Source organism: Sinocyclocheilus rhinocerous, unplaced genomic scaffold, assembly GCF_001515625.1.
Source record: "Sinocyclocheilus rhinocerous isolate Xijiao unplaced genomic scaffold, SAMN03320098_v1.1 scaffold189, whole genome shotgun sequence".
NCBI lineage: Eukaryota > Metazoa > Chordata > Actinopteri > Cypriniformes > Cyprinidae > Sinocyclocheilus > Sinocyclocheilus rhinocerous.
In genome coordinates, this window is record NW_015667354.1 from 801936 (window position 1) to 820777 (window position 18842).

Sequence of the window (18842 nt, forward strand, 5' to 3'; positions counted from 1 at the left end):
TTTGAGACTTTAGTCTTTGCAACTGTACAGATCTTCTTTATGCACCAAGAGCTTGTAACACCCCAAAGAGAAAGGAAAAATTGAAATTGCATCATATGACCCCTTTAAAGCACATTAAAGTACCTGATACACTACAGAGTATGGCTATGAGTGAAAATCCATCATTTGGTCCTCTGAATAAAAACTTCCCTGAAATGGTTCTTGGATAAGATTGTCCAGGATCATCTTTGACTCATTGTGTTTTTTGGCACAGGTGGGGTTCTGTTCAGTTTAGAGGAAGGCGCGTCTTTCTGGAACCAGATGTTGACGTGGAGAATTGTGAGTGATTGTGAATAAGAGTTTGGCTTCTCATTAAAGAGCACTGTCTGTTTCAGTTCGTTTTAAAGTTCAACCGTTTGAACCCCTCATCCTGCTTTGTTTTTGATCTAGTTCTTTGCTTCAATGATCTCCACCTTCACACTGAACTTTTTCCTGAGTATTTACCATGGGAAGCCCGGAGAACTGTCCAGCCCCGGTCTCATTAACTTTGGCCGTTTTGACAGTGATGTAAGTTCTGTTTCTATCTCTTTCAGTTACTCTGACACTCTTTCCCTTTTTTAGCTGCCAAAGTTTTAAACTCAGTACTGAAATTTAAAAGGAAAATCTGTTGAAGTGGAACTGACCCTTGAAGCTGTCTAGAATATCACAAGAAAGAAAAAAACATCAGAACATTCCTGAACTGAATTTGATGGGTTTTTTTTTTTCTTTTAGAGTGTACAGTATAATTTATATGAAATTCCTCTCTTCATTATCATGGGAGCTTTAGGTGAGGGGAACGCCACTTTGTCCATGCATAAAATATTATAATTTTTTTTTACAAAATTAAAGTGAAAGTGAAAGTATATACCTTTTGAATCATTCCTCTTTTTTTTTCCTTTCATTTTCCAGGAGGGGTGCTTGGAGCACTGTTCAATGTCATCAATTATTGGCTAACAATTTTCAGAATAAGGTAGGATTGCAAGCTATTGAATATGCAGTGCATCTAGTGTGTATTTTGGCCATTTTAATAGTTTTTTTTTTTTTTTGCAGCAATTTGACAATAGGTTACAGTTGCTGCAAAAACTTGAGTTTGCTAAATTATTGGTCAAATGGGTATATTTTGTCACAATTTGGGTGTATTACTGGGTGTTTTACTAAGCAAAAGCCAAAGGAATGTGTCTGAAGACTTTTACACATCAATCACGTCATGTGACAATTTTCTGGGTTACGCCCACACGCCAAATTCATAGTTTTCACGTGACGTCACACCCTTACAGGAATGCCCACCTGGAGGGCAAAACAAGGCCACCAGTTATTTTTACGAGGATTGCATTAAGTAGTAATGTAGTAAGACACTGATATTAAAAGGCAAACTTTGATTGATGATGCATACTTTGTACGGGCAAGCAGATGAACCCAGAATATAAATGCAGTGCACAAAGTTTCCCATAGAAAATGTGTTTTCACATATCTTTGTTTTATTCTTTTGAGAGGTGATCTAAATATTTGTGGATTGGAAACAGATGGAAAATTGACAGGCTTGTGCTGCAGCTCTATGGATGTTTTGCCCTCCAGGTCTTAGAGCCAGTCACATGACTGAAAACTATGAAGTGAGGCCAACAAGTAAAGGAAGAGAGTTGCTAAAGTTGTAAGGCGTTTAATAGAAAGCGAGAATGAGATGATACTGAAAACACAAAATAACCTTTTGAAAAAGTAGTATTGAGTATAGACTTGTGCCGGTATTCGGTAATGCGATATATCACGGTAATGAATATGCACGATATTGTTATCGTGGGCACTTCTAAATACCGTGAATAATTATATATTACAAATTATTCCGAATTTTGAATGCATTTTAAGAATACTTTTCCCATCAACTGGTCAAAATGCACAACACCGCTGTATGCTGCGTGAAAGATGTGTGCTCACTCTGATGTAAACAAGCGCGGAGGAGAAGCACATGGCGGAACATGTGAGAAACGCTCTGGATGAAAGCGCTTATAAAGAAATTAATCAAAGTGACAACAAAGACAAACTTACAAAATATCTCTATTTCATGTAAATATGTTCTCCTGAACTATCTATTCCTCAAGGAATCCTGAAAAATATAATGTTTCCAGAAAAATATTAAGCAGCAAAACTGTTTTCGACATTTATAGTAATTAGGAATGTTACTTGAGCAGCAAATCATCATATTAGAATGATTTCTGAAGGATCATGTGACACTGAAGACCAGAGTAATGATGCAGAAAATTCAGCTTTGCACCACAGGAATAAATTATATTTTGAAATATATGAAAATGAAAAAAAAAATTTTTAATTTTTATTTTTATATTTTAAATTATGATTATATTTTAGAATATTGCTGTTTTTTTCCCCTCAAATAAATGCAGCCTTGGTGAGCATAAAAGCCAACTTTTAAAAACATTAAAAAAAATCTGTATGTAATTTTTACATTTTGTGCTGCTTCTTTCTTTCTTTCTTTCTGTCTGTCTGTCTGTCTGTCTGTCTGTCTCTCTCTCCCTCTGTCTCTGTCTCTGTCTCTGTCTCTGTCTCTCTCTCTCTCGCTGTCTCTCTCAGGTACATCCACCGGCCGTGCCTGCAGGTGATGGAGGCTATGCTGGTTGCCGCGGTGACCGCTACAGTTTCCTTTGCTATGATCTATTTCTCCAATGACTGCCAGCCGTTGGGACAGGACAACACTGAGGAATATTCCCTACAGGTGTTTATATACTTACTGGGCTGTCAAGATGTTTCCTTAAATCATAAATTGCTAAGCTGAACTGATCTTTGATCAGAAATGTATTCAGCAATGCCAAACAGAAGCGTGATTTGTTATATCGTTTATTTACAGCTCTTCTGTGCTGATGGTGAATATAATTCCATGGCCACCGCCTTCTTCAACACCCCTGAGCGGAGTGTGAGGAGTCTGTTCCACAACCCTCCAGGTGTGTCTCAATGAGGGTGTGGTTGGGTGTGGACGGGTTTGGGAATATGTGTGGACATCTTATCAAACTTGCAATCGAAACATCAAGCCTTCGAACACTTCTTCAGTTGTTATGTGGTGTGTCTGCATGTTTTTTAGCCTGTGTGAGATTTAGAGTTACAAGCTGGAAGCAGGCCAGCTGTCAGGCAGCTAAAATCTTCCTACGCTCTGGAGAGAAGCCATCTTTGATTGCTTTCCCAGAGTGCAGTGAGTGCACAACAGTCTGTACACAGCCACTGGACACAAATAACAAGTTTATCATGACCATTTTTGTTCTTTAAATTGTTGAATTGTTTAAAAAGTTAGAATGTTATATGATTATATTATTTCCTAAAATCAGAATTATATGATTTTTTTTTAATGATTAATATTACACTTACTTTATATAATTTGTATGGTTTTGATATTATGTCTCTGCTAGTGGCAACTATACTGCCCCCTATAGCTGGAATGCTTAAGGCTGATGATCTTTTTGAGCAATGTTGCCATCAATGGCAACCGATCTAAAATATCCAGATAGAAATTTGTTACCCATTTTCAATGGGAAAGTGCCCAAGCAACATTGCTTAAAAAATGTTGCCCAGCAGAATTGCTCAAAAAGTTGCCCCGTGTGTCTTCAGCCTAATAGTATGATAAAAAAAAGTCTCGGTTACTTGTGTAACCCTCGTTCCCTGAAGGAGGTAACAGAGACGTCACGTCCCAATTCATCGGTGACCGACGTGATGTCGAAAGTGACCGACTGAAAGGGAACGGATGTTTACCTTACTACAGATTGTGCAGGGATTTATATGGATGCCTTTTACATTCATTTAGGGCATGTAGAAGATACTTTCAAATAAGTTAATTCTCCAACTGTGTTTTAGCTTCACATATTAGGGGCCATTCACATAGAATTTGTTTTTGCATTGAAAAATGCAAGATGCAGTGGAATGGGGGAAAACGCAAGGTCTCAAGGTTTATTTGTTTTAACTTGAGCGACGGATTTTTAGAATGCTGTATCACGTGTGACACGAGACACGTGCTCCATTACTCCAGTCTTCAGTGTCACATCATCCTTCAGAAATCATTCTAATATGCTGATTTATTATCAGTGCTGGAAACTGTTGTGCTGCTTAATATTTTTTTGGACCCTGTGATACATTTTTCTTCGATGAATAAAAAGTTAAAAAGAACAGCATTTATTCAAAATAGAAATCTTTTCAAACAATATAGGTCTTAACTATTACTTTTCTTATCTGTTCAACACATCCTTGCTGAATAAAATGATAAATTTCTTAAAAAAAAATTAAAAAAAATGTACTGACTCCAAACTTTTGAATAGTAGTGTAAATGCCTATTTGGAATAAACACTGTTCTTTTTAACTTTTTATTTATCAAAGAATCCTGAAAAAAGTATCACAGGTCCCAAAAAATATTAAGCAGCACAACAGTTTCCAACATTGATAATAAATCAGCATATTAGAATAATTTCTGAAGGATGATGTGACACTGAAGATGATGCTGCACTAATGATACTGAAAATTCAGCTTTGCTTCACAGTAATACATTATATTTTAAAGTATATTAAGAAAACTATTAAAAAAAAAGTTCTTTTAAATTGCAATAATGTTTCACAAAATTTGTTTTTTTTTCTGTATTTTTGATCAAATAGATACAGCCTTGATGAGCATAAGACATTTCTTTAAAAAACATAAAAAATCTTGCTGATCCTAAACTTTTGAATGGCAGTGTATATAAATATTTAAATATATTTTATATACATATAAAATAAATTAAATTAAAATATGTAATAAAATAATGACAACATAATGAAAACATTATAATATTAATACTTGAATCTAACCAAGGAGAGCGGGACTTGAAGAAGTAATACGATTTTATAAATCTTATTACTGTATACCTCGTAAATGGGCTATAACTGGACAGCCTATTATTAAGACTTCAGTCCCAGTCTAAAGCCATACCTTCTAACCAGGCTGCCCAACATTTTTGCAGGCGACTACAATCTATTTTTGTTTTTAATAATGTAATTTTACTGGGAATATCTCTCGCTCAGGATCTTACAACCCCTTGACTTTGGGGGTCTTCACTCTGGCCTATTTCGTCCTGGCTGTCTGGACGTATGGTCTGACTGTGTCGGCAGGAGTGTTCATCCCGTCTCTGCTCATTGGAGCAGCCTGGGGACGACTATTTGGGATCCTTCTGTCTACCATTACTTCCAGCCAATCAGTAAGTGCAGCTTTCTTCTTCTCTGCTTCCAACAACTTTTTTTTTTAATTCCACCTACATTTTAAATTAATCTTTAACAACAAATCTGAGAAAAATAAAGCTTAATGAAGAAAGATTAGCCGTACTGTGCTGTTGACATGTTTTCTTAAACTGATAGATTTGGGCGGATCCTGGGAAATATGCTCTAATAGGTGCTGCGGCCCAGCTTGGTGAGTTATTGATGTTTTAGCGTGATGTTAGAGTCAACTAGATGCTCTTTAAGAAAATGCAGCAGGAATGCTGTCTTATGGTTTATAATTGTTCTCCTAACTGCATTTCCGTGAAGGAAGTACATGTCAGCAATAACAAGTATGGTTTTGTTGTGTTAATCTGACAGGTGGCATTGTAAGAATGACCCTCAGTCTCACTGTAATCCTGGTAGAAGCCACCGGGAGCGTGACCTATGGCTTTCCCATCATGCTTGTGCTGATGACTGCCAAGATTGTGGGGGATTACTTTATAGAGGTGAGAAGCAAAATACCTGGCATGACTGTTTTTGTCTCCTGAGAGCTGGTGATTTGTTTTTCTAGGAGTTTTTGGTCTGTGGTTTTTTTTAAGGGTGTCTTGAAGCATTAGTCATGCATGCATGTCATTTGTGTTTTGTGTTATTAGAGCATGAAGCACATGTGTGCGTTTGTCTGACTGGTTTTTGTTGTTTATAGGGCCTGTATGACGTCCATATTAAGCTGCAGAGTGTTCCTTTCCTCCATTGGGAGGCTCCTCCTACTTCTCATTGGCTGACGGCCAGGTAACCACACCCTCCAGCATTACATGTCATATGATGCTTTGAACTTCTCAGTACTGACTCTCAGTCTGAGCTTCCAGGTAATTCACACAACCATGCAACATTACACTTACATACAATCATAACTCCTGTCTGAGGAGAGAGAACAAAAAGAATATAAATGTTACATATAATATATTAAATAAAGCAGAATTTCAGTCAGATGAAGGTTTTTAGGTGTAGTGTTGTGGTTGACCAATATGGATTCTCTGATGGCTCATGCTGATATTTCACAGAGCAGGGTAGCTAATGGCTGATATAAAGTACTAAGTAATATCACAGTATTTAATTTAAAGTTACTAGATAACACGTGCATTAAAAATCTAAATTTGTTTTGTTTTTATTTATTTTTTTTACATTAAAAAAAATGAATTTTTTTATTTGAAATTTTTAAAAAATAATTTGAACTTGAAAAAAATTAATCTGTAAAATGAACGGATTTATACTTTAGATAGGAACTTGTTGATTCTGTAATGCTGTTATAGTGTTTGCAAAAATATGTGGCATTATGTTTATTAGATATTCAAAGAGTGTGTATTTACTGAATGTTGACAGTATATGTAAAAAGTATTATAGTATTTACCTTTCAATTATTAGACAGAACTGAAGAAGACCATAAACTAATGAAGATGGAGAATGAGTGCTCCTGTGAGTCTGAGCAAAGGCATTCTCAGTGCTATCAAAATAAAAGTCCCGCTTCCAACTTGTATCAGCAAAGCAGAAATATATTAGTCAACCAATAGTGTAGTACAAATTTGTTGTAGTTCACCAAAACTACAATTATTATTAAAATTGTTTTCATTAATTGAAATAAAATAAAATGTAATATTAGATGAAAAACATAAGAAACAAAATGATAAATTGAAAGAGAATTATAATTGTTGCCTTGGCAACTAACTGAAATGAAATAAGTTAACTGAAATAGTTGAAGTAAAATAACTATGTACATTTTTATAAATTGAAACAAAAAAAAAATCAAAAAGCACAAACTGAGTTACATTACTGAGTAAAAGTTCATTCAAAATATTAATACGTTTCACAATGTTAAATAATTCTAAAAAACCCTGGTGAAGTATCATGAAGTCATTTGTGTGTTGATGTTTTCACCACAGAGAGGTCATGAGCTCTCCAGTCACCTGCTTCAACAGAGTGGAGAAAGTCGGGAGAATTGTGGACGTTCTTAGCAACACATCCACCAATCACAACGGCTTCCCAGTGGTCGCTCATACTACTGAGAACGACGAGGTGACATAACCATGAAAACACAACCTCAGATCCTGTCATTCCTACAAGTATAGTTCAGTTTTAATAAAAACTAGACTTGCTTGTCGTCTTTTCACAGCCAGGAAAAATCTGCGGACTTATTCTTCGCTCTCAGCTCATTGTTCTTCTCAAACATAAGGTCTGAAAAACTAACTTATGAGACTTCGGTTGGACTTTAATCCTTGTTACTACAACAAATTCTAAGTTCGGCCCTCTGTCTGTGTCTCAGGTGTTTGTGGAAAGGGCGTCTTCACGTCTCAGCCACAGGAAGCTACAGCTGAAGGACTTCAGAGATGCATATCCGCGTTTCCCCCCCATCCAGTCCATCCACGTCTCTCAGGACGAGAGGGAGTGCATGATGGACCTCACCGAGTTCATGAACCCGACCCCATACACTGTGCCTCAGGTCAGTTAACTTACATGGTAGCATATTCTGGCCAGCAGTCGCCTACTGATGGTATTTTTGTATTTACATGCCATTTGGGAAAGTTTATGTGAAATTTATAATGCCATAACAATGGCGTAGGAAGTTAAATACATTGATACTGATACTGGAAGCTCTCCAGTTTTCAGCTATCATACCTGGAATTATGCAGAGCCAGAGCTTTAAATAGAACGCCACTGCCACACCCAATTGAAATAACTTGCATGACATTTACAGATGAACTGTAAAAAATGGCATCAGGAAGTGTATTTCAGTTGTCATGTGCTTCAGTCATCTGCAGTAATAACTGTCTAGTCTTTGATATTTGATTTCAGGAGACTTCACTCCCCCGTGTGTTTAAATTGTTTCGGGCGCTAGGACTGAGACATCTGGTGGTGGTTGATAATGAAAACAGGGTAAGTGTTTTATTGTGGTTCAGTTACTACTTTTAACTTACAGCTCATCTTTAGAGATGCACAAAATAGTAGCACTATACTATTAATCGTTATTGGCTGATATTAGAGTTTTTTTTGTTGTTTTTGTTTAAAGGTCCCATGACATGCTGCTTTTTGGATGCTTTTATATAGGCCTAAGTGGTCCCTAGTACTGTATCTGAAGTCTCTTTCCCGAAATTCAGCCTTGGTGCAGAATTTCAGCCACTACGAGCCAGTCCCACAATGAGCTTTCCTTAGGACGTGCCATTTCTGTGTCATTGATGATCAGTATTGGATATTTAATTTTGCATGTTCATTTCCTCTAGTTTTACATTTAGATTACCTTTCCGTCATCTAACACTTTAAAATGACTCTTTAAAAAAACGACTAATTTAATTAATAAAACTGTCAAATCTTTAGAATATTTATTTTTTTCTACCGCACATTTAATGGTGGCATTCCTAAATTTACTTACAGCATTTAAATGATTGTTTACTTAAATATAATTAATTAATTCGATTTGTTTTATTTTTATTTAATCAATTTTATTCATTTATTTATTTTTTAATCTAAAACTGTAATTGTCTACCTATTAAAGTTAGACAGGCTTCAAGCATTAATATTTTTTTTTAAGGCAAGTCAAGTCATATATTTTTAAAGTTGCTTTTGAGTATATTGATTTAAATGTATTGATATTAATACTGTGTGAAATCACATTGTCAGTGTTGTGTTTTTATTTTTATGCCTGTTGTATTGCACTTGAGCTTTTATTTATGAAAAGTGCTATAAAAATCATGTTTTATTATTATTAATTTCTTTCACAATCATTTCTTTATATAGAGGAAATATAATATTATAGAGGAAATAATATAAAATTTGTATATTGACCAGTTTATACACCGGTTGTCTGCAATAGCATCAAAATAATTAACAGCTTATTGTATCAGTCATAATTGACCGTATATCGTTCCAAATATCATTCATCCACAGTAATGTTATCAGTTTATAATTCTGTGAAGGTTGTGGGACTGGTAACCAGGAAGGATCTAGCCCGCTATCATTTGGGTAAAGATGGTCTGGAGGAGCTTCACCTGGCTCAGACATGATTGGTCATCATGTTCACCCTGGACCCTGCCTTCAGAGCACCAACTCAGGGGCTGGTCAGAGTCTCTCTCATGTCAAAGATGCCAAACACAAACCTGCAACATGCACAAGTTGTCTGACGTTCAGTATTTTAAGGGCTTGATTATTTGAAAAATACATTTTTGCTCCTTTATTACACCATTAGTTATGTGTTTATTTTTGCCTGTAGAAATACAGCGGATGAGCACATTATGTTAGTTTTGCACAATGAGACTGTTTATTTATTACAATTATAATATTTTAGAGTAGATGAGCTTTTCAGGAGCCCTCACTTTTCGTGCCTCTCCAAAAGCAACATTTTGTGTCACCTTCCATGTTTATCATGGCTAGTTATCATTTGAGATGTGTACATCCCTGTGTATTGCCATGCCAGTGATAATGTATATTGACATAACAATGTGTCAGTATGCGTTTTTTATTTTTCATTTTCAGCAAGGCTGTGGTTTTGAATACTTACTTGCTAATGCTTAACAGGTTCTAGTGTTGTTAGCTCAAAGTAAGCTATTCATTATAAATATGCAGGACAATTCAAGCAAGTTTGCTGATATGGAATAAAATAGGTTCTTCTCATTAAGAAACCTGTTGGTGATGTGCACTTCATACAGATTACTACATATTATATTGTTACAGATATGCAAATATGGTTAATTACATTTTTGTTTACCTAATGCCGTTTTAGGATTTTTAAATGTTTCTGTCTTCATTTATCAATTTAATTGGTATTAAATCTGTTAGGGTGGATCAGGCCCTAAAATTAAATGCATAAATCCTATTTTTCACAAGCCTCTTGGCACTGGCAAGTTTTGGTACGAGTTTAAAACTATAGCTAGAGGTTTTATGAAGTACATTTCGAGAGGGTAGTTCGTGTCTATACACAATGTGAATTTTCTGCCTCGAGCTGCATTTGTTTTCTGTGAAAATCTATACTTGAAAATGAACATATAAATCACAGTATTGAGCAGTGAAAGATGATTATGCTAAAATAATTGCCAAGCGGTGATTGCAACAAACATTATTTAACTGAACATCAGATGAAGCGTATTAACACGACATCCTGGTTTGTTTGTGTGCTATAAAGTTTGACTCTATGCTTCATTGTTTAAAGCCAACATTATTTGTGTTTATTGATTAATGATTTTTCTCTATGCTGATCTCTACTTTTTATATGGTTGTTGATTTGAAGTAAAAAATAAGAGTTTTATAACCATTTGAACAACTTTGTGAACTAATAAAGCTATGAATCAACGAATGAATTCCTCTTTAGTGTCTCTCTCAGATGATCGTGATCGTATTTGGATAAACATCTGTGCAGTTCAAGAACGGGCAATATTTTTGGTTCGAACATGCATTTCTTTAATGTGTATATCTGTTAAAAGTTCATTGCCAACCTTTTTGAGTCTACTATCATAAAGATGGCTTCAAAGCTAGTAAACGTGGATTATAAGTCCCCAATTTTGTTTCAATCGATGAATTTATAAGCAGGCTAAGGCTTTGGCTATACATGTTTTCACTTAACTTAGATGGTGATTCTGAGAAACGTGCATTATGTGACTGACGTTCTATGAAGTGCTTCAGGAAACTTAGCCCATGTTTAAATTTGCTAAGGCAACACAACACTACATGACTAAGCTGTACTTGGCATATTCGTCTTTATACTACAATGGTACATTCTTGTGAGCTATCTGAAAACAAAATGGTGTAAGGTGTGAACGTGTAAAAAGGAATTCTATGACTAATGCTACAAGGATCTCACAGACATTTTCAAGTATGAATCCCATGACGATCCACCCTGTTTATTATAATCAACACCGTTATATGCAGCTAAACATGTTTTATCCACACAGTGAGACATATCTTGTGAACAATCAGCCTCTATGTAGTATATCTCAGGAGAGACTGCCAAGTAATTAAACAGTATCACATATGGATTTATAATAATTTAAAGAAAAAATATTTACATAATTGTATAATTTATGATTATGTAAATATATTTGAATACTGCTGAATCATGGGTGAGTATAAGGTCTTGTTAGTGTTTTATTATGGACTGGCAAATATCTCACGGACATTTTCAAGTATGAATCCCATGACGATCCACCCTGTTTATTATAATCAACACCGTTATATGCAGCTAAACATGTTTTATACACACAGTGAGACATATCTTGTGAACAATCAGCCTCTATGTAGTATATCTCAGGAGAGACTGCTAAGTAATTAAACAGTATCACATATGGATTTATAATAATTTAAAGAAAAAATATTTACATAATTGTATAATTTATGATTATGTAAATATATTTGAATACTGCTGAATCATGGGTGAGTATAAGGTCGTCTTGTTAGTGTTTTATTATGGACTGGCAAATGCTTTTTACCTATGGTACAAGTGCTTAAAGAGTATTAAACTGTAATCATCTATATACATTTATTTTAATTGGATCTTGCTCCATTACTAACTAACTAAATAAATAATTGAGCGAAGAGCATTAAATATGCCCATCTGCAGTGCAGCTGCCTGAGGGTTAAGATCAGTGAGTCCTAATCCATTTAGAGCAAGTCTCAACTCTCCTTTCCTTAATCCTCTCAAATCGATAGGTGCCAAAATACATCTGTCTGGCATCAGCTGCTCTAGAGCATTCGGTAACTGTGCCAGTGCTCTAGTTTACATATTGTTTTTACTCCCTGATTATTCTTATAGGATAAAAAAGACAAGGTCAATGTTTTATACAGCGGTGTAATATTTCATAGAAGAACATAATCAATACTGTCGTCTGATATTCATCATTTCGATTAATAGACTTTTTAATTTGTATGTGGTGTATTCTTCAGTTCATAATTTTGGTTGCCTCACTCCGATCCTGCTGTCAGTAATTGTCTGGTGCAATCGGTTGATGCTCGTCAAAGCAACCCACATTTAGTGAACCATCAACTATCCTAAATCGATTCGCAATTGCACATTTAGTACAACTAATCTAACTTTTGGGGTTACTGGCGTGTTTGAAAACGCTGTTAAATTTTTAACTTCATTTTAAATTAAATTTTGACTCTTGTTCTGTCGAGGCTGGACTATTGCAATGCTCTCTTGGCAGGTCTTCCAGCCACTTCTATCAAACCTCTACAACTAATCCAAAATGCTGCTGCAAGGTTAATCTTTAATGAGCCGAAAAGAACACGTCACACCTCTGTTCATCCATTTGCACTGGCTACCAGTAGCTGCTCGCATTAAATTCAAATGCGAAATGACTAAATGTAAATTGTATCGGCCTACATATGCTTAGATCTAAAAAATACATACTTTTATGATCCTTTAGTTTGAGAAAAATGTTGACAAGCTCATTCTTTCAGTTGTAACGCATAACAAATGTAACTTACTGATTATGTATTACCCTGTTAGTGTGTATGAATAAGTAATTTATAGTGCTGTCAAACGATTAATCGCGATTAATCGCATTCAAAATAAAAGTTTTTGTTTGCATAATATATGTGTGTTCTGTGTATATTTATTATGTACATATAAATGCACACACATACAGTATATATTTTGAAAATATTTACATGTATTTACATGGCTATATTTAAATTAATATAATTTATATTATAAATTAATATAATATATAAGCATAACATATTTTTCTGAAATATATACATGCATGTGTGTGTATTTATATATGTGACCCTGGAGCACAAAACCAGTCTTAAGTCGCTGGGGTATATTTGTAGCAATAGCCAAAAATACATTGTATGTGTCAAAATTTTCGATTTTTCTTTTATGTCAATTTTGAATGCGATTAATCGCGATTAATCGTTTGACAGCACTAATAATTTAGAAAAAATAGAAAAGAGGCTGTTTACTAAAGTAATTAGGAGAAAGCAATTTGAGCAGCAGAACAGTTATTGTGGACAACTAATCATTTAAAAGATATTTTATTCAGAAAGATTCATTTGAGGAAAGATTTTTTTTGCAGCTATTGTACATATTTCTTGTTCATGTTTCAAATACTTGAGGAAAATACCATGTCTACATCAAATATTTATTTGAACATATTTAACAACAGCTTAAGGTCTATTTCATTTAAGCCACATTTGCTAACAGCAGAAGAAATTCTAAGACATCATACAACAGATGTGTGAAAGTGATTTACACAGCTAATAAGGCCTCTCCTCTCAGAAAACATTTACTAAAAAGTATAGAATTAGCACAAATAAAAAGTTCATAGATATTGAAAATAAGTATTTTGGTTATGTGCTGTAGAAAAGAACGCAAACAGACTGGAATCAAATTCCACATTGCTCCACATTCCACAACTTTATATCATCCTTGGGCTGCCCAAACTTGGTCCTGGAGGGCCAGTGTCCTGCAGAGTTTAGATCCAACTTGCTTCAACACACCTGCCGTTAAGTTTTTAGTATGTCTAGTAAGAGCTTGATTAGCTGATTCAGGTGTGTTTAATTGGGGTTGGAGCTAAACTCTGCAGGACACAGGCCCTCCAGGACCGAGTTTGGGCATCCCTGCTATAAACCTTCATAAACCTAATTCCTCCTAGTCACTACATTATGTATTGTGCATTCATAGGCTGGTGGTTTGGCGTTTATACAACTGTTTCAAGGCAATGGTGCAAGTGTCCATTTGCAGCATCCCTCATTTGGGATCCAGAGGTGGAACTAGTCTAGTCCACTAAACAAGTCCAGGTGACACATCTTCCAGTTGTCCAGTTCAAATAATACCATACTGGGCGAGCTCGTGCAACTCCAGATGGCTAAAGGCTTCCCACGGACACACCACGGTGAAGTCTGTGCATGAAAGAAGTTGGCAGATGAAGCACGGCAATGAGCCAGACAGTGAGAAAAATCAGTTTGCAAGAGTAGTGGGTTTAGCATATAACACAACACAGTAATTTGATAAATACATAAGCAATGTTCCAAGAGTTGTTCTCACCAGTCCCAAGACCATCCATTCCTGGGATCTCATCTCCAAATCTAATTAAAGAAGAGAAGAAATTGAAAAAAAAGGTTAATTCCCAATACACTCTTTAAAAAAATGGCTCCTCCATAGAAGAACCATTTTGGTTCCCCAAAGAACCTTTCAGTGAACAGTTCTTAAAAGAACCCTTTTTCTCTTAATGTGAAGAACCACTATAAACAATCTTTTATAAAATGGAAAGATTCCATGGATGAAGGTTCTTCATGGAACCAAAAATGCCTTTACTTTAAAAAAAAAATGTATAGAGATATCAAGCAGATTTGAATGTCATCTACTCACCCTTTGACTCCCTTCTTGGGAGGTTTGCTTTTGAATTGCCTTGTCATTCTCTGTTTGAATTTAGGTGGTCCTCTTCTGGGTGCTGTTGGTCCCACCACTCTTATCGGGCTTATAGGTGAGTCGCTGAGACTGTCGCAGCTATTTCCCGAGCTCATCCCGTACACCGTCTGTATCAGATTAAAAAAAATAACAGGTTCTTGGGGACTCAACAACTTCTCGTTCAACGTCAATCTCTCTTCTTGCGGTCGAGGAAAGCCAGCTTAAATACACTCAGGCTGGCCCATGTTTGCGTCAATGGGTCAACAGCAAAGCCTGACAGATTGGCGCAGTGGCACAGCAGCAATCTGCTGCAGGTTAACTCAGGCAAAGGGCCAAGAACACTCATTGGATTCTGAAAACACAAACCGGCCTTCATTGAGAAATCTTTTTGAATGGTCAACTCACATCAGTACACCTGGAGAGTCTGTCATGGATTAGATAGAACATGCTTCATTCATGGCATCTGCAGAGGAAATGAATGAAGACAAAATCTGCACTCACAAGCATCCAAGCGGTCAACAACTTTGATAATGACATTAGATCAACCCTGGATGGCTATATAAGCTCCTTTGCAAGAAACATGTGCTTCAAAGAATCTTCTAGATTTTTGCAAACATTTTCATTCATTGAATTGCCATCAACAGCAATTTCACTCAAAAATGATTTCAAATTTCAAAGAACTTTCAGACATCTGTAAACATTGGATGACCTTACATCATCTTTGTCCTGGCTAGGATTTCTAAATTGCTCAAAAGGTCTAGGTTTTGGCATTTTTCTTATTTCTTTTTCATACTTGCTGAAAGTAATGATTGAAAAGTAGTTTAACCATTAGTGTGCTGACATTGTACATAATCCACCAATCGTGGCATGGGAGAAGGTGGGATCTACAGAGAACAGCCAAAGCAGTACATAGCAATACGTGTGCATACAGTATAATGTATGAAGACTGCAGAAAGCATGTGAATAGGAAAACAAAGCCAAAACCTTGACATTTTAGGCAATGTAAAAATCCTTGCCAGGATGCATGGTCACCATATCAAACATCATCATTCACTGACTTTCCTTAGTAAATAATGAAGAAAGTTGAATAAACTATCTATCTATCTATCATCTATCTATCCAATCAAATATAAATATATATATATATATATATATATATATAACTCATTAATTTTGAAATGGTGACTGTGTCCCTGCAGCATTAAACACACAGCATGTCAACATTAAAGTGAAAAAGACAACAGTATTATCTGCACTTCATATAGACCAATGACGTTCAGCATGGCTTAGGCCTAATCTATGCTACGCACTAATGTAGGCCTACTTAAAGTTAAGTCCCTGACATAGAGATTGTGATTGATGTTGGGGTTTGAGCACCATTAAAGAAGATCATGTCACACAGAGACAGATGTCAAATGTAGTTCTGGGATATGAGTGACATGTGGCTGAGAGCGTTAATACATTTGATAAAGAACACCTGCTTCTCTAAGAGAAGAGGAATTCAGTCCAACAGGTAAAATATCGTCAGGCAGCCTTTACGGATTACATATGAGCTGATACAACAATAAAAAGGACTGCCTTTTAAAGACAGTTCAAAGAAATAGAGAGCTCAAAGCCCTCCATCTCCCGTTCACAGCGGTCTCTTTGAAAGTTAACTTCACTCTGAATTAGGCCTACCCACCATTCCCTGCAGGCGTGGATTGACTATAATCTCACAGAGCTCCTAAAGTGTGGTTCAGAGAATTGCAGAGAGTCTTCTGTGGCAATGGCATAAAAGTGATAAAGCATAACTTACCTTGGTCTCAAATTAGTGCCTAATTGTTTTTAAGTGTTCTGTTTAAGTTACTGTTAAATATAATTTAAGAGAGTAAGAATTATTATTAGTAGTAGCAGCAGCAGTTAGACATTATACATAAGCCTTTATAAATACACATAAACAATGTTATAAAAAAGATACAATAATGCAAACAGACATCAAACACTAAAGAGCGGGGTGGTGAAAAAGTAATTCAATTTTTAAACAGAAGGGGGTAGCAAGATTCTTAAAAGCTGACACACTAAACTAGTCTGATGCTCAGTAAAGCACAGTAATTCTCAACCAGGGTCCTCAGCAAATTCACAAGACTACTTATATATTAAATCGAACTTAATTAAAATGCTTCAAACTGTTAATAAATTGAAGATCTACAACATGTAAACTGACATCATATTTCTCACTCAGGTGAAACTGCATCTGAGGTCTCACTCAGACAATTTTGACCACTGCAACATAGCTGGATTGTGCAGAAGGGCTTTGAATATCGTCATGGACAATGGAGGGCCTTGGAATCAAAAAGAGTGAGAACCGGTGGAATAGCATAGTCTTTTCTGGAGGAAAAAAAAAACAGGTATGGCTGAGGGATAAAAGCTGAGGCCTAGGGCTAAACTATAGGCTACTCTTCAGCATTCCTCAACTCGCTTCAGCCCTGCTCTACTGCAGTGCAACTCCAGCAATACCAGGATCAACCCAGGGACACAAAGAACTCTATCTATCTAATCAACTTATGTAAAGAGTGCATAAAAATGAACAAATGTTACCATACAAAAAAACAAAACAAATGATGAGTGCTACTATACCAGGTACAGGCCTATTACTCGAACAAAATCTGATACAATAACTGACCAATTTTGTCCAGATTTAATATGCTTGACAACATCATACAAGGGCGTCTCAAATTTATAGGCCAAATGTTTAGCATAATTTGAATTAATAATTTATAACTTCACATTTAACAGTGTAGATATATTAGTCTTATATTAAGATATTTATTCATTTTATAAAATTGCATTTAAGGAACATTTAACATGTCAACATTCAACGTTTCGGCGTAAAAGCGCAGTTGTTTGCAGCAAGGCAAGGCAAGTTTATTTATATAGCACATTTCATACACAATGGTAATTCAAAGTGCTTTACATAACATGAATTAAAATAATAAATAAATAAATAAAAACTTAAAATAAACTAAAATTGATTTTAAATGAATTAAAACAGTTAAGAATAGAAAAAAATTATAACCTGCTACATAAAATACAGTGCAATCAGTTCGGACATAGCACAGTGCTCATTCACTAAATGCACAGCTAAACATACGAGTTTTGAGTCTGGATTTAAATGTGGCTAATGTTTTAGCACATCTGATCTTTTGTGGAAGCTGATTCCAACTGCAGTTTTGTGTAGGCATTGGTTTAACTAAGAAACGTCGAAAAGCACTTCCGAGGAATTTACAGACTTGTTGAAACAAAGATCGTGTCATACGTTTTAGCAGATGAGTTTGTGCAGAACGCATGTTTAGGAGCTCATAGACAGTAGTGCAGATACCTGCTGAGACGCTGCACACTGGAATACGGAGAAACCACAGGACTACACTGACACTGCTCGGTCTTTCTTCATTTTCATAAGAGTTTTCACGCAGCCATTAATATCCTGATACGAGTGATACGACACACGGTTGTACTGAAAAGTTTGATAAATGTGTTTGATTACACAATATCAGACTGACGATGCTAACGTTGCAGTTGTTTGCTTTGCAGCACACGTGCAACAACAGAGATCACTGTCAAACTTACTTATACGTCCTGTGATACTTGAACCCTGTTATATTTTATTATACATAATTTTGCTATTATTAATAATTTGACATTCATTTGCAAGTAGCTACAAACATAAATGGCGATGTTTCCCAAACCGTAAATCAATTTTAAGTACACTTGTGTGGTGTTTGTCAGAGCAGCTGTGTGTTAGTGTGAGGCGTTGAGTTGTGATTGGTAAACTCGATTTCCTGGTACACACATGATCTGAGCACACTTGAACATCCGCATCTACAGTTCTGCAAAACGAGACTAGGCGGTAAGACACTTTTACTTTACTTTATCACTTTAGTAACTCTCTAACTTTGTTTGCAGTGTTAGAAACAGCTTTCGCTGCAGAGATGTGATGCAAAGATGTAAACAATAAATTTTAACGCAGTCAAACTGTTTTTAGAATGTAAGGACTATATATGTTATCTTTATGTTTATGGTTTTCATTTTCTGATTAATTCTGAAACGGTATCACTAAACTAGGAGGTTTGGAGTAACTTGCAGATTTCTCAGATTTATTCTTAAAATTTCAATTCATTCAAAAATTATATATATATATATATGTGTGTGTGTGTGTGTGTGTGTGTGTGTATGTATGTATG

General features: G+C 35.6%; 3 protein-coding genes across 7 annotated transcripts in view; 2 read left to right on the forward strand and 1 right to left on the reverse strand.

Moving 5' to 3' along the window:
* The window catches only part of LOC107733862 (H(+)/Cl(-) exchange transporter 7-like), a 15808-nt gene extending 5746 nt beyond the window's left edge, over nt 1-10062 (forward strand). For both annotated transcript variants that reach the window (XM_016545684.1, XM_016545685.1), the window contains 15 exons: nt 254-318; nt 430-546; nt 751-805; nt 928-988; nt 2599-2740; nt 2873-2966; nt 5061-5233; nt 5391-5442; nt 5610-5737; nt 5935-6020; nt 7169-7301; nt 7399-7458; nt 7549-7725; nt 8079-8159; nt 9197-10062. In XM_016545684.1, the coding sequence (XP_016401170.1) occupies nt 254-318; nt 430-546; nt 751-805; nt 928-988; nt 2599-2740; nt 2873-2966; nt 5061-5233; nt 5391-5442; nt 5610-5737; nt 5935-6020; nt 7169-7301; nt 7399-7458; nt 7549-7725; nt 8079-8159; nt 9197-9283 (1511 nt within the window). In that variant the 3' untranslated portion in view covers nt 9284-10062. The remainder of the gene's footprint in view (nt 1-253; nt 319-429; nt 547-750; nt 806-927; nt 989-2598; nt 2741-2872; nt 2967-5060; nt 5234-5390; nt 5443-5609; nt 5738-5934; nt 6021-7168; nt 7302-7398; nt 7459-7548; nt 7726-8078; nt 8160-9196) is intronic.
* A 3708-nt stretch (nt 10063-13770) lies between these two features.
* LOC107733865 (retinal cone rhodopsin-sensitive cGMP 3',5'-cyclic phosphodiesterase subunit gamma-like) lies at nt 13771-18308 on the reverse strand. 4 transcript variants are annotated; one of them, XM_016545693.1, is made up of 5 exons: nt 18229-18308; nt 15028-15085; nt 14584-14750; nt 14260-14300; nt 13771-14114 (listed from the first exon to the last, which is right to left on the reverse strand). In XM_016545693.1, the coding sequence occupies exons 2-5, from the start codon at nt 15067-15069 to the stop codon at nt 14038-14040; spliced, it is 327 nt and encodes a 108-aa protein (XP_016401179.1). In that variant the 5' UTR covers nt 15070-15085; nt 18229-18308; the 3' UTR covers nt 13771-14037. The 4 variants fall into 4 exon arrangements, with proteins under 4 accessions (XP_016401179.1, XP_016401178.1, XP_016401181.1 ...); XM_016545692.1 differs by lacking the exon at nt 18229-18308 and adding an exon at nt 17981-18212; XM_016545695.1 differs by lacking the exon at nt 15028-15085.
* A 133-nt stretch (nt 18309-18441) lies between these two features.
* The window catches only part of arhgdig (Rho GDP dissociation inhibitor (GDI) gamma), a 39810-nt gene continuing 39409 nt past the window's right edge, over nt 18442-18842 (forward strand). The window contains exon 1 of the mRNA XM_016545691.1: nt 18442-18508. The gene's annotated coding sequence lies outside the window, so the exon portion shown is untranslated. The remainder of the gene's footprint in view (nt 18509-18842) is intronic.

Coding starts and splice junctions, on each gene's coding strand:
- LOC107733865 (XM_016545693.1), bottom strand. CDS start 15,069: ATGTTCTATCTAATCCATGACAGACTCTCCAGGTGTACTGAT. Junction 14,751..15,027: donor GACTCTCCAGGTGTACTGAT/GTGAGTTGACCA, acceptor AATCTGATACAG/ACGGTGTACGGGATGAGCTC. Junction 14,115..14,259: donor AATGGATGGTCTTGGGACTG/GTGAGAACAACT, acceptor TTTCATGCACAG/ACTTCACCGTGGTGTGTCCG.